Source organism: Pieris brassicae, chromosome 11 (genome assembly GCF_905147105.1).
Source record: "Pieris brassicae chromosome 11, ilPieBrab1.1, whole genome shotgun sequence".
NCBI classification, from domain to species: domain Eukaryota; kingdom Metazoa; phylum Arthropoda; class Insecta; order Lepidoptera; family Pieridae; genus Pieris; species Pieris brassicae.
In genome coordinates this window covers 9,047,403-9,063,834 of record NC_059675.1, presented here as the reverse complement: position 1 = coordinate 9,063,834, position 16,432 = coordinate 9,047,403, and the positions used below count along the sequence as shown (strand labels likewise).

Sequence of the window (16,432 nt, the reverse complement as noted above, 5' to 3'; positions counted from 1 at the left end):
GACAAATAAATTAGGAGAATCTGTATACTTTTATCACTATTAACCAAAATTTACATCAAACAAAAAAAACAACGATTTTAGATAATTTATTTAATGCAGATTATTGTATTTAATATTAATTCGCTTCGAACTGAGAATGAAAATGACAATCTAATTATACTTTTAAGGTTAAGGCAAATATTTCATAAAATATTTTTTATGTCAACAATACCACAGTTTTAAGACTTAAATCTCGTCATTGTAATGTGAACAAATAAAATTGTCTCTCTAATTGACTTTCATAAATATATATTTACGAAATATTGAATTTATTAGCATTCTAAAGGTTTAAACAAGCATCTGATTTTTTTCTGAGTTTATATAAGTTTACGACCACCAATGATGCATGATATGTGGGTATCTCAATTGCCCATGCACATGACGTGTAATGTCGAATCGAATTCTTAGGACACCTAAGATTTGATTAAGATTGCTATATTTTTTAGACGGATTTTATGCTGTAATTATTATTTTAATTTGTGTAGTAATAGTCGAGTTAAGGAATAATATAAAGTACCTGTATTACTAAATATTTATAGTCGACCTATTATGAACTGAGGCTTCGGATCAGAAATCATATTTATCTGTCTGTCTCTCTCGCACTTATAGGTCTTATGGAAGTGATGTAAGTAACCATTGTAAACCTGTGCATATCGATAAAGGTCGCTCCACTAACTCGCAAATTTTCTCGTGTACTATTGAAATTGAGGCCAGTTTTTTTTCCCAGTCAGTTTTCAATTCTTTTAAAAACATTAACACGAAGCTTGAGCATTGATGTCACCATTAATTTTTATCAACACCACGTTAGAAAATAAATCCTCCGCTGTGCGTTTTGCGTATCGAAGCGTAAGTAATGTAATGAGTGTCAGAACAAAAATCTTATACTTATAGAAAACCAACAACCCTTACCTGTAAGGATCAGAGTGCTAATAATCGTGACCTTCGTCACGATGACGCATCGACCCCTCGTGCTCAGGTAGCTAAGTATCGATAACGGGTGGATTGCGTTCACATTTCTACTGTCAGGACATGATTCTAGTGCCCAATGACTCAGTTTAAAATGCGTCGACTATAGTCATAATGATTGTATAAAGTCTACCTGTTTTGCACGTCTAATTTTGTCTGCATAACTGTTATCTATCTAGTGTCAGCTGTCAATGGTCTATTATGACAGTATTGGATAATCCACATTAGCGTCTGGCGGTTAATTAAATTTTCATTTTACAAATTATTTATTCAAGAATAAAATTCTCTAACGTTTTATAATGGATTACAATAGTACTGGTGGAATGAGGAGTCCGTTCTCTCCAAGGGTGAGGCAATCGTTATCTGGAAGACGAGCCTTTGGATTATCAACAGTTAAAAAGAATCAGAGGTACACGCATAACCTTCTCGTATATTGTTAAGAATTACTCGTTCGGCTTTATGTATATGAATGGTCAGAATATGGTTTTTCATTTTTTTTACTTATGAAAACTGCTTTTGTTTTAGCAAATATGACCGAACATCGCAACCGCAAATGGGTGACGTGATTTATCAGACAACACATAGCACAGTAGAGACCTATGGAATGCCCCTCCCAGTGATGGTTACTGAAGCTCTTACATTTGGTAATTAATGAAAATATCAATCTTCTAGATCTATCTAGGATATCTTTCAAGGATTCTTAGAATACATCCTAAGAATCCTTGAAACTACCTTTACAATTTATTTTTATATTATATCTACTTTCATGTCTTTTCACATTTTGCTTATTAGTTTGTTAGTAGATAAAACTTTATTTAATTTTTTAGGCAGTGGTGATGTTAGTGTAGGCATGTCTCCATCTGGTTGGTGCTGGGTTGTAACTGGGCGTAGGGTTCTGGCCTGGCCTCAGGAGCTGACAGGTTCATCAGGGCCAGTAGCTGCTCGTGAGCTCACTTTACCCCAAACTGACTTGGCACACAAAGCTGACCTTGTTTTTATCTTCTATGAAAATGATGAACAGGTAAGAAAAAAATGTCAACACTAGTTAGTGTCTAGTTTGCACATAGTAATTTAATGTGGAATGCTTTTTATTATAAAAGGTGACACATTGTAGTGTTTTTGCGTCTGCCAGGCACTTCTTACTTATAGTACTCTTTACCTCTATACCAATTTTTATTTTTTAGTGTATAGTGTTTATTATATAATAATATGTATGTATTTAATAATAATAATGTATATCTCTTATAAAATTAAAATTTTAGTGAAAAGTTACATCACAATTATACAATATACATATGAGCATCTAAGTTCTTATTTTATCTGTTCTCAGACTGTACCTTCCTGTGTTGGGGTTTCACCTGAAGGAATTGTTCGTTACTGGTCATCAGTAGGGCAAGAGGGTGCATACAGTGAAGTAAGCTGTGAACTGGCAGGGCAAGAATGTGATCGATTAGTATCAAGAGTAGATGACACTGGTACCACTTTGGGATCGTTACTTCTTGCAACTACAACTTGTACTTTAGTCAAGATATCTACTAATAGAGGTAAATTTCATTAAAAAAAATCAATCTGTGAGAAAAAGAAATCTTATTATGTATTTCAGACTAAATGGACTGTATAACTAGATTATAAATACATTGTATATAGTGCCAAATGGCTTTTTATTTATTTATTATATAATCAGCTGTACTTGATTTCCTTTCAGAGGGTAGACCAACAGTGAGCTGTACCACTCTTAGGCCCCCAAGTGGCTGGCTTGGTGGTATTGGACGACGTGTCTCACTACTATTCTTTGGCTCAATGCCAGCTCATGCTGATACAGTAAATATACTTTATTCCTATTAATTGTAAATTAATAACACATATAAATTATATTTACTTTGCAAAGAAAATATATTAAATTTTAGATTTTTTTTAATTACAAGGTAACATTAAATTTCAGCAAAATCATGTTTAATAAAACTTCTTTTATTACAGAAATTAGTTGGTGTGGTCATTCTTCCAAACTTGCCACCAAATACTGATGAAGAAGAGAGTGATGAACTAATATGCATGGTAGCAGGTGGACCACTTCTTCAAATGTGGTGTGGTTCCGCGTTGCATGAGCATCATTTACGTAGACCATTACTGGATGCAGCAGCTGGGGCCCATTTGGCTCCACATGGTAAAATTACATCAGTGAAATAAATTATGTTTAAACATAACTGAGAAACCTAGATATTTACTGGACAGGAAACATTTATGAAGATCAATCAAAAGCAAGTGTCTTTTTAGATTTCCAACATAAGGTTCAATGTGATAAGTTTAGGTATTGACCCCATATGTTGTTTCTCCATTCATGCCTACAAGAAAAAACGATATTTCAAAGTTGTATTTATTTTATAGGCGAGCCAAGTACTATGGAGGTAACAGCATTGGATGTGCAGGCGGCAGGTGATCATACTTTACTACTTTTGGCAACCATATCTGCAGTCACACCGTCTCGACCTGCAGATACTAGATATGCTCTGGGTAAGTTTTGAATTGTATTTTTAATTTAATTTGTCGGTTTTCATTCTTATTAACAAAAGTTTGTAAGCAAACAATCAGCAATATAACAAGTCTCAATTTATTTATTCTTTATGGTCTTAAATGCATTAGATTATTACAATTTTAAATTATTTGTTTTATAAATTAAAATCATTTATAGCTATAAATCTTATATTTTATTTAAAAATTTGGTAGAGAATAATTTTGTATGTTCAAAGTACATAAATATTATAAGTTTTATTTCGGAATAATTGAAATGCATTCAAACCTGAGTTAGTGACAACTGGGTAACCGAGAAAACTCTATTAATGAGTATTTACCAGAACCTGTCATTTTGCCCTCCTAAAACACCTATAAGTGTGAAACATAAATTGACCATGGAGAGTGTTCAGAGGAGTTGTTCGGATTAATACCTGCAGCTGAGTTTCATCATCAGACGTCGAGGCAGAATACAAAGTTCCACCCGTATCACCACGACGTCCGACGTTCCACGACTGAGCGTTTTTCAAGGCAATTTTTGCCGCGCACCACTGCTATGTGAAACCAGCTGCCCACTAAAGTATTTCCGAACCAATTCGACTTAAGGTCCTTCAAGAAAAGAGCGTATCAATTCTTAAAAGGCCGGCAACGCACTTGCGAGCCCTCTGTTGAGAGTGTCCATGGGCGGTATCCTCCGGTAGCCTCCTGCCTGTTTGCCCCCAGTTCTATAAAAAACAAAACATGAAACCTGTATAAGTGACAGTTATTTTTAAAGCGTACACGTACGTTTGTAACTCTACAAGTGAGATTGATACTTGCCTATACCTCTAAGCGATAAGCGATCGTTACACGCATTTAAATTTTGCTATTTGTGACTCATTCATAAATTTCGTGGGACCCTTTAATTCAAACCAAATGTGCGTCTGTTATTGTTTTCTATACTTTGTTTCTTACCTCTATATGTGAGACCTCTTCTGTAAATCTGTAAGCTAGAAACTCTGGTTAGTGAGAAACCTCTATAAGAGAAAATGCGATCGCGGTCCCTTGAGCTCTCACTTTCACAAGTTTGACTGTATGTATTAATGTCTAATGTTTTTCTAGCCCAAATAAGAGTAGAACATCCTGATTCACCACAAGTGGTGAGTATATGCGCAGTTGGAGCCGGACGACAGGAAGAAGGATCACCGCGTTGTCTGCCACTTGGTCTACGCGCGCTTCTCTATACATCGACCGCACTTGCGATCGTGCCCGCAGATAGTACGTACAATTATTATATGTATAGGCTATTTTAAGCTTAAACAAGATAAAGAGCCAGATTTCCATGCTTGAAAGTGAAATGAATGTGATTAATTTACTAACAGTTTTGATGAATTTAGATTTATAATATCTTAAAAACCTTTTCATTCCATAGTTTGTTCGTGAATCTTTTTTGTAAGGAGTTGGTATGGTCGATTAACCTGAGGATGTGAAGATAAATAGGAGATTATATTGAAAACGACAATACACAACAAATGTGTATAATGTTGTTTTAACAAAGAATCGAACACAAACCAAATAAAGACCGTTTAAAAAACAAAACTCCTTAAACTTATTTTTAAGATAAAGTATAAAAAACACTTAAAATAATGTTATTGATATAGCGTCAGTGGGCAACGAGAAGCCGGAACACGTAGATGTGTCCGCAGAAGGCGACCGAGTGTTGGGTGTGGGAAGGGGCGGTAACGGGGCTTTGTTGGTCACTCGCAAGCACGGACTACTACGCCTCACCACCGCGTTTTCAACCCATCATGAGATGCATCAGTAAGTACAGAGTCTGTGTAGAAAGCGACTAACGTGGCGGTTGTGCAAATTCTTATTTAATTATATACTTTTATTTTTTTATATTAAGAATCAAGATGTCGAACAATAGTAATGTTAAAATATTGTAAATATTACATAAAAGGTTTAGCTATGTATACTATAGCATATTTTCTTAAAATAAATTTAAAAAATAATATTTTCATTGTGAATTACCGACAATTTCTTTAATTTCTAATATAAGGGCCTTACATATGAAACTGGCGTTTGTATGGGAGGAACAAAAAGTACAGAAAAATAATATATTTAAAGAATCAAAGTATGTATATAACAAATTGCTATCTATGCACTTTTGCCATCTTATAGGTAGTAAAAGTAATAATACCTTTATAAAGTGATGATACCTTTACTAAAAATACCATTCGTATCTTTGGGGGCGGTTTCGACTGCCCTATCAAAAGTTTTTACCTTGGAAGAAGTGATCCAAATTTCGAATTGCTAATAATCAACAAAATGCTAATGATCTGTTGGAGCAAGGCCCGGGGAGTACGGTGGAGGTCTTAGACTTTCCAATCGAAGCTGCTCTAATTTGTTAGCAGTCTGATGTGCAGTGTGTGGTCTAGCGCTGTCGTGCAGCAACAGTGGCCTCAAGCGATTGACCAGCATTGGTTGTTTAGCTTTTCCATCATGGTTTATAGTTGCTGACAATAGACATCTGGCGTAATCGTCTGGCCAGATTTAAGAAAGTTATAGTGAACAGCCCCGGCACTAGTCCCCTAAACGTTAACGAGTAACTGTATCGGAGTCAATTTTTGCTTGGTACATTCGCAATTACGACCTCCATCGGGACCTTAATGTAGAGGACGTCACCACATTAATAAAAAAGACTGCTGGAGCACACGAACATAGGCGCTCCACCATCACGTGAATGTCGAGGCCACTGGCCACTGGCCTAGTGAAAAGATTGAAAAGGACTAAACCATTTGAACTAGTGTGAATTGAATTGAATTGAACATTTGAATTTGTGTTAGTGTGCTTTAATATTAAGTGCTAAACAGTGAATGAAAAAAAAATTGAACACAAGAACAGAGTGTCTGCCCTTTAATAGAGATTATATATATATTGGACACTTACTTATGATAACAATCCTTTTTAGTAAATTAGGTTAGACTTAAATTACTTATTAGTCTTAAGTTAGGCTAGATCGAAATGTTCCATGATGTCGTAGTAAAGACACATGTATTTAAAAAAAAATTTGCTGGGGCAAGATTTGGGTGGTTCGTATGGGATCAGCTATTGCGATGAGCGCTTCCGATTGTTGTACATGTTCAACTTTTCATCACAAACTTTTTACCTTCCCACTTTGCTTATAACTATCCCAATATCCTTCAATTCTTCGCTATCAACTTTAGTCTCCGGCCGTCCACGAGGCGTGTTCTGCAGGTCGAACTTTTCAGAACAAAAACGTTGGAACCAAAAACGCACTGTGTTTTCTTTTGCGACACCGCCGCCATTAACATCATTAAATCTTCGAGCCGTTTCTACAGCACTGGTGCCACGGTGGAACTCGTACTCGTACATAACGCGATATTTCATGTTATCCAATTTATAAATAGAGGGACGCAAAAACAATTAAAACGGGGGAATGTAATGAATCATGGTTTTCGAAAAATAAATTTACGAAAAAAAAACGGTATAATAATTGAATTCGGAATAACCTGACCTAACCAAAAAGAAAATATTTGCTCAATGTACGCCAAAACGTCAATTTCATATCTAAGGATCTAATATTAATTGTTAACTACTGCACTAATACCAATTACAAGACACAATAAGTATTGTCTTATGTTAAAATAGCTTTTACACATTAAGAACAACACTTTTTGAACGGATTAACGGATAAAAAACTTATAATTACATAATTCTAAATTTGAATTATGTCCGAATTATTTCCGACGTTTCGCGTGCTTTTCAGCGTTTATAAGTTTTTAATAATACTACATAGCTTTAATCCGTTCAAAAAGTGTTTTTCTTAAGACACAATAACTTAAATACTGACTAATAATAATTGATTAATAAATTTTCAGAGCTTTTACTAGCAGCCCAATGGGTTCCCCCACTCCATCTGACATGTTCGAGGGAAACCTTACGCTTTATGAGATTGATCCACATGAGGTAGTTTCAAAAATTAAAATTCATAACTTCTACATAAAGAGTAGCATTTGTTATAAAACCTTCGCCTTCAGCTTTTTTTATTTATATATTTCTTGGTCATCCTTTATTTAATAACAGTTTAATAATTTCAAACAATACAAAATACTCGGAACAGGTATAAACTGTTTAAACATATAGAATAACATAGCATTTTTTTTATTAATTACAGTATAATTATTTTCAGATAGGTATAACAACGTCAGATGCATGTGGCAAGCTCAAAGCCGCCTTCTTATTCCATATACGACGCGATGCAAACGCAGGCAAAATTCTGGCTGAACTATTCCCTCCGCGTGGGGCCACTCCTAATGACGTAGACGCTCCTCTTGATAGAACTGTCATCGCGGTCGCTTCAGAAATGCTGGATGATGTCCCTGCTGGAGATCCTAGGTATATTTCTTATAACTATCAAACGAGTTTTTTCTGCCATGTATTTGTTTTATTTGTAAGCAATACATTTTTGACATTATCATTTTTTAATTTTATCTTCTCAACTACCTTAGGTTACCATTATATGTTTGATGGCACGCCTTTCTGTTAACATAAAGCGTTTAATAAATATGCGGAATTTAAAAATAATTGCCTGGGATATTGGTATATACGTTTTTAGATTCTAAACATAATTAATTTTCAGTTAGTCAATCCAAAAAATTATGTTATTTTGTAACGTGCAATATTAATCGTTTGAATGGCGTGATTGTTATAATGTTATAGTTTATATGTCACTGGCCTTAGTATACATAACAGAACATAGTTAAATCATTAATATATATATACAAATAGAACATATTTATAATATGTTCGACGTCCTGGTGGACAGGAAAACTGTGTACAGTTTGTGTTTCCACCACACCAACTTTTATATTAAGATCATTTATACAATAAATAAAAACTGGGCATCAAAACCACATTATGTAATTATAGGTGGCGCATCCTCACGGGGAGCAGCCGTGTGTCCCTGGGTTCATCGGGCGCGCTACAAGCGTCCGGTCAGCTACGAGATAAGCACCGTGCTCTTACACTTTATATAGATTTCTTGCACGCCGCCGGCCTTTGGCGCCGTCTTGGATACGTCAGCAAAGGTAGGATAATACTTTTAATTTAATACAAATAATTTCGGTATAGTATAAAACAGAAATTGTTTTTAATTCATTTATTAAATTAATTATTTTAGGCATATTTTTATAAATAATATATAAATAAATATGTATGATATGTTAGAAGTTTGCTGTCATAGGTCTACGGAATTTATTTTAGACAATAATTTATTTGTGAATCCGATCTTCATTTTATTTAATAATTGTAATCCGGTTTAATAAACACATATTTTAGAGAGTGGATGCGGATGTGTGCGTAGCGTACGCGTGTTATGTACGTTGGCGGAACGTCTCGCGGCCGCGCGTGCCTTGCAAAGGCTTCACAGTGCCGGAGCCACGCTCGTCGATGCCGCGATGCAGCAGGTGATATTTTTACTTATATCGTGGGTTCAACTCTTATATCCTTTCAAAATGGCGAAGTCGCCTTCAACCTTCAACTTGTCGGGCTCTGTCTGTCATCTTAGGCCGCTTGGTATAGACATCTCGTAACTAATATTTATCCGTACGGATTAGGTTCTTAGTAATTTGGTGCGGTTCACATTTCACAATCACATATATTCAGTAATTTAGTGCAGTTTGGCAATAACATAACTCTATATTGTCTATACATACCCTCATGACTCCTCAAATATATATACTTTTGTACACACTTTACAAGCAATGGGCAAGCAGGTTGGCTGTACAAGGTGTTAAAACTTATCCTGACAATCATGTAACTTTTATTTTATAATTAAAAGTATGAAACAGGTTAATAAAAATGTTGGTAGGCTCTATATGGGGTTATTTCTGGTGCGTTTTAAATATTTAAAAAATCAGTGCCGCTACAATATTTTAAGGTCTGGGCATAATTTTTCCGTATTCATGAACATTTGTTCTTCTGTTGCGTTTAGAGTATTTAATAAAAAAGTCTTACATGCAGGTTTCATCAAACTGCGACGCAGAAGAAGAGCCGGAAGTGTGTGCGGCGCTAAGTGCAGGCGCACTCACGGCCGCTGATGTAGTTCTGCGCCGCGTGACGCGTGTGATGCGTGCGGTGAACGTATTGGCCCGTTTGCCAGCGCCCGCGGTCGACGCGAATGCGGCCGCAGCGCATGCGCATCACGCATTGCGTGCTATAACGGTAAGTTTAATTTATATTTCCAATATTCGTTTTAAAACTTCCAATAGACGCACATTTATTAGGTTTTAGAAACGAAAGTATAGAACAATTAACAACAAACGGCTTCAAATACCTAAATATTGAATTTTTTACCCAGACGAGTAGCTTCTATATTATATCCTAGAAAAAAGCGTAGATATCTCAAACACTACAAACATTTTGATAAAACTATTCTAAGAATCTATTCAAAGTGATCTGATTAAAAAAAATATAATCTCGATAATATGATTTAGTTCTTGAAAAAATTGTTTAAAAAATCCTTTGCTTGGAAGTTGAAATAGGTATCACAACATGGACACATCCAAGCTCAAGAAACAAAGGTTTTTTTATATTTTGTTAAAACAATTATTTTAACAAAATGCATTCGAACATGCTACCGAACAAAAACAAAAGAACATTTTTTTATTTAGCAGTCGTGAGTTACAGATAACAGTCGAACAATAGAATGTATGCATTCTTTTGTTCGGCTCAAATACTAATTCAATTCAATAATACCAAGGTACAGCGTACACTAATTTTTCAACATGAAATTATGGGTAACAAAATATTGTTAAATTTCTAGACAATACTTAACGAAATGCATAAAGTCCGGAGCCAATGGACGAGCTGGTGCGAGGGAGATACAGATTGCGAGCCTTGCGCTGATCTGCCTGTTCTGGTGCGATACCATACTACAGCTGTCACGTAAGTTAATAACTTACATAATTATTTTAGTGGATAAGCATCCACTTTTTAATCATATTTATTATTATTTAAAGTCCGACAACGCACCAGAGGGTCTTGAGTGTATCACTTGACATCAGAAAGAAAATTAAGTAGTTTAATCATTGCAATTTGTATGTATGACAGTTATAGGCTGAACATACAAGCAATTTCTTAGAAATAAATTTATACAAGGCATAACTATGCCCTACTTGCTTATTAGACGTATATCCGGTACGTTCTTTTTTTTAAATTTGGAATCATCAGCGAATCTGCACACAATTGCCAAGACGGCAGTTCGCGCGCGCAGGTTCTGGAGGCATCGGCCGTACTAGCCGACTTATTACTAATGGATGCGCAGACGCTGCCTGAACACACCTATCACCGGTTGCGAAATGACCTTATTCGCCCATACAGTAAGTTATCAATTTTTTTACACACGTAAGAAAAACTTTTTATGACCTTATTTTTCGAAAAATGATCTACTTAATGTAATTTTACAGATAATGGTTAAATAAGATAAAGTTTAACAAAAGGCGTTTATTATCATAGACATGAAAACAAATAATACAATTATTTCATTTTACCTTATTACTACTAAGATTACAGAATTTCAGTAAATGTAATAGAATTATAACTATCATTGTTATCATTATTATATATTTTTGTTATTAATGGCTTCGAAACTCTTCGAATCAACCGTGGTAGGGACTAGCTAAAGAAGGCGCGTAACAGAAAAATGTAACGCGTAACCGAAAAATGTGACGGTAATTTTTTTACAACGCCGATACAGAAGTTTTATTTCAAAAATATTTTCTGTCGATGCTAAGATTTTTGTAGTATTTTAAGTTTTTATTGTGACTCGACTCTGACCCATCCTAAAGATTCTAAGTCCAGTTAAAGTGTGGATTGACTCCCGTAAGTCCAAATCCAATACGTTTTTTTTGTATATGATTGACACTAGCGGCAGGTCTCGAGAATCGCAGACATACTAGTTTTAAATTGATATCGATTGTAACTATATTTAAATTCAATTTACACTAATAGTTGCTGAAGGCGAAGTGGATCGCGCTGCGGCCTTGGCCGAAAAGTTCAAAGCTTGGGAGTTATTGGTGGAAATGTGTATTCGCAAACCTGACTCTGAAAGATTGTACAACTACGTCGACAAGTATGAACACGAGGTATGTTTAAAACATTTTTTACATCTTGAACTTTCTTCAAATTTAAATTTGTTTTCATAAATATTTTCAATTGCGTGAGACTCGGAATATGTGTAGATGTGTATTTACGGCATAATTTCTATGTGTGTATAGACAATGGTTCTTTTCTTATTCACTTTTAATTCATTGATACGATTCTTATAAATTAATATTATTAATGTTTAAATAAAATAAAATATCAATATTTTTATTGTTCATTTTTTGACTAACATTCTTATCATAAAGGGTATAGCAGAGACAGCATTTGCCTATCTAGCATCAGGATGTGGGGCTGATAGGGCTCAATTGCTTCGAGGCTTGGGCGAGCGTCGTCCAGGTCGTCTTGCCCGATGGTTGGCCGCAGCGCCCCAAAGACGGGAACTGCTTGCCGTTCACCAATTAGCTCGAGCCCCGTTAAGTGATGCTGCGATCACACTACTGCAGATGGCTAAGGATGAACGGGACTCGGTTGATAGGATGGCGGTATGTCTGCGTATAACTCTTTGAATATAAACGTAATTTCAATATTAATAATAATATTTATACATATATAATATTACAATAATTTTAAGACCGTCTAGGTGGCAGATTATTTTTTCGTACATGTTAAAATTGATCTAAGCCTCATAGTTTAAATAGACAATATTTTTTATGCTTATTTTTATTGTATGGTCTTCAAACACGAATACGTTAAAAATTATTAGTTCAGCGACTAATTTTAAGCGTTGAATAAAATCTAACACCCGTTGCTTACATACATAAAAGATTTTTGTAGCAAAAAGTGTATTTTTTTTCTCCACTCATCCCGGTTAAAAGTTGACCCCTGGCGCAGTTTCCGTTGAGTTATTTTTTAATATCTCATTGCTTTAAGAAGACTTTTTCGAACGATTTCTTCCAGGCAAACTTAAAATGCTATAAAATCATATACTTGGATGAAAGTGAAGTTAATGTTTTAATTGAAGAATAGAACTTTACTATTAGACTTCGATAATGAAGCTTAAATATTTAAAGTAATTTAGATAACTTAAAGCTTGTCTTATATTGCGTGAATTACAATGAATACTAGGTTTCATAAATAATAAACAAAATAGAAAGAATGTAAAATACGTTCATTATTAAATTAATAAATCACATTTAAACAGAAGTGTAGGACATGGTTAAGAGTTACGAGTTAGTTAGAGAGAAAAGACATTAGAACTAATCAGTGCGAGAGCTGTACTCCATGACATGGCGGAGATTCTTAATGACTTACATAAATGGGATGGAATATCCAAAATGCATTCTTATCATATAAATTTACTTTACAGACAATGGCATCTCTTGCAAAGCTGTGTCTAGTAGCCAGTGACGAAAGCAAGGTCCAATTGCGTGACAAATTGCAGCAGTCAGATACGATATTAAGTTTGGGAGCCCAACATCGCGCCTTGCCCAGAGATATAAGACTCCACTATGGCTTAGGAGAACACGATATGAAGATATCCGATCCGGAAGAGTTGGTACAGGTATGTGATCATTGGTTTGTAATCCATGTCTTGCAAATTTTTGCCTTCATATTGTCGCTACATCGATTTGGGTATAGGCCCCAGATTCCTGTATTTGCCTATTTCGTGTTCATTTGTTTTTTTTGTCAAGTACACCGGCCATCGACTCTAGGTTTAAGGCATGCCGGTTTCCTCATGTTGTGTTTTACGATCGTTACGAGCTTATATGAGACATGCTCGCTGAAGCCATAAGGCCAATGCTTTTAACTAACTATAATTATATAAAAAAATTTTTTTTACTTAACAGATGTATGTTGATGCGGAGAGCACGTCGCTAACAGAGTACGACTACAAAAAGGCCCTCGATCTCACAGATTTTGTAGAAGACCCAGAACTACGTGAAGAGCTTAAAATAAAGGTAATAACTAATAAGTAAAATAAATATTCACAGTTTAATTTTCTAATAAAAATGTTTGATTCTAAGAAGAGTTGGGAAGTTTGGATTTTTAAGAAAATCTTTGCGCTTTGGCACATTTAAAGAAATAAGTTACATCTCCAAAATATAATAGTTTAACCACATTGTACGATTTTTAAATTAAATATTATTAATGTGTTAGTTTAGCCATGTGTTAAGTAAAATGTGTTCACAGATATGGTGTGCGTCCATCATGCGCGAGGACTGGTCGCACGTCAGCGTAGAGGACCCGCAACAGGCCGTACAAGGGACTCTTTTCTATCGACTCATAGACCTTCTTAATATAATGGGTATGATGCATCACTTTGTTAAAGATTAGATTCTTGATCCCCCCCCCCCCCCCATGAAACGCACCGTAATGTTTTCTGTATCCAATTACCAGTATGTGGTGTAAAGTACTGGAAAGTCTAAAATAATATTATCAATAACGCGTATTTCAATTCCCGCCCCGCATCGTAACTTTTTACAATAGTAAACCCCCAAAAAATTCGTGGCGTAATACTCGACTCTCTCTAACTGGTCTGAACAAATAAGGGATTTCCAGACAGTACAGTACATTAAACGAAAACGAACGAAAGTATTTTAGTGTAAAACTTTTAGATGTTAGCGAGCATTCACAGGAGAAACTTTTTAAGGTTTGGTTTCAATACACTTTATATTCAGGACTGAAATACGTTAGAACCGTCTTAAAAGATATTCAGTTTACCTTCAAGTCATATTTCACTATTATTTTTGTATAACTTTTAATTCCAATACAATTTTAGGCGCCGACGTCGAGAGTTTACTTCCCCCATTGGAGCTGATATTGGAGCAGAAAGAAGTCTGTCGATTGGCTCAAGACTCGCGTCTACACTATCTCTTAAAGTATACGTACGCCTGTCTCACTCATCACGATAACGACCAAAGTATGGACCAGTAGCTTTAGGAAGGAAGAGGTCCTTGATTAAAAGACTTACCACATACGATATCTTCCTCAATTCGCCTACGTCAATACGATATTCACTGTGCGGAAAACTGGCATGGCGATTTGGCGTACTAATATCATTCTGGGTACGGCTCATTTCATTTATTGACAAAACTAATACTGTTTTCATTTGAATAATAAGTATCAACGTGATTACTCTCGAACTATAATGACGCAACACATGAACAACATGAAAACTATAGATACACGCACTTTATCAACGTATTCGTTCATGTACGTGAACGTAGGCCGACGTTCACTGTTCACGTTTCCCATACAAAATAATGGTCATCTGTAGAGTCGGTAGTATAGCTTAACGTGACAACGTCATAACGAAACATTCATGAAATGATTGCATACTTTTATGAATAAAATTAATACAACAAAGGTGTCAATCTTCGAACGAAGGACAATGGAGTGGAAGTGAGAACGGGACAATTAGCGATGCTTTTCATGCGTGCAGAGGCGTTCATAGATTTATTTGACGTAGTCACGTCAAAATGTTTACTAAATCATTACTGTTCATGTTGTTCCTGTGTGTGATTGGTCAACAGACAGGTCTCGTGGTGGTCTGTAATGAAATGAAAGCGAAAAACGAATGACTGATCTGCTTGTATTGGTAACTATTCTAGGACCTAAATATATTGCTTATTAAGAATTGTATTAAAAATGACTCGATGTTTTATATAATTTATAGAAGTTAAGAGTTTTGACCGCAGGACATATTGTAACGCGTAAATCCAAATTAAAAATATTGTTTCGTGTTGGAAGCCTCGACACTTTTCTTTCAATGGTCACAGGACTGTATCTGTATGGCATTCGAGATTCAAAACAAGCAATGCTAACTGCATGCAGTTATTTAAATAAAAAACAAAATAAAAGTTTAGTAACAATCTTTAATCTGTTTGAGTAATAAATGTGATTGAATATTTTTTTCCATATTTCAGCCACACGGCGTAAATAAGTAATTTTAAATGACAGTTGTCAAATATTGACATTCCTATTCTTAGAAACGTGTGTGATCATAATAAGCCCTACGATTTTATATAAATAAGGATCGCCAGATGCGATTGCTTAAGTAGGAGATAATCAATGTTTTATGTGAATCTTATTGCTGGCAAGTAAGATTTGTCATTTTACAAATAAAAATCACGATAATAATTGATAAATAATCTAGATATAGGAGCGTCACAGATTAAGCGCACACATTTGCAATTTCTGTCTCTGATTTAAATAACTTAATATCATATTTTTTACATGAAAATTAATCTCAACTGTATATGTACCGGTTAAATATTCTTTAAGGTATTAAGTCAGACATTTCTATTAATTAATGTTAAATTATCAATGGTTTGGGTTTGGTTAAAGCCTATTAAATATCTCGATGAGACAAATTTGATTAATTATAGAACGCAGTCTAATCAGTCATACATATTTATCAAAGATCGACCTGGGAGTTTTTAATGTTTTAGTCCATAAAAGGTATCTTGTGACGCAATAAAAATATTCAACTCACCATTCGATGATGTTCAGTCAGACTGATTTAGATGTAAAATAATATGAAATGTAAATATGTACGTAAGAATAGTTATAGAATAAATGTTTGATTTTGAATTTCAGTTTTTTTTCTCAGGTAACCTAATTAAATTTTAGTACACTTTTAATTTAAACTTCGCTCAATTTTTACACGAGGTTTTCTACTTACTAAAATCACTCATTTCCTAAATTAGTAATTTAATAGTGTTTAATGCAAAAAGAAAAAAAATATATTTTTTACTTTGTATGAAACATTGAAAGTACCTTATCAAAAAGAAAGTAATCTTCTTACAAT

General features: G+C 34.8%; 1 protein-coding gene across 1 annotated transcript; it reads left to right on the top strand.

The window, feature by feature from the left end:
- Positions 1–1,220: 1,220 nt before the first annotated feature.
- Positions 1,221–16,215, top strand: LOC123716202 (nuclear pore complex protein Nup133-like). Its single transcript, XM_045671824.1, has 22 exons — positions 1,221–1,414; positions 1,531–1,649; positions 1,833–2,026; positions 2,336–2,549; positions 2,711–2,826; positions 2,983–3,169; positions 3,391–3,516; positions 4,615–4,770; positions 5,154–5,313; positions 7,398–7,485; positions 7,709–7,914; positions 8,449–8,606; positions 8,857–8,984; positions 9,541–9,741; positions 10,343–10,464; positions 10,750–10,898; positions 11,530–11,663; positions 11,928–12,164; positions 12,989–13,183; positions 13,470–13,580; positions 13,813–13,927; positions 14,402–16,215. The coding sequence occupies exons 1-22, from the start codon at positions 1,305–1,307 to the stop codon at positions 14,554–14,556; spliced, it is 3,381 nt and encodes a 1,126-aa protein (XP_045527780.1). The 5' UTR covers positions 1,221–1,304; the 3' UTR covers positions 14,557–16,215.
- The last annotated feature ends 217 nt before the right edge of the window (positions 16,216–16,432 follow it).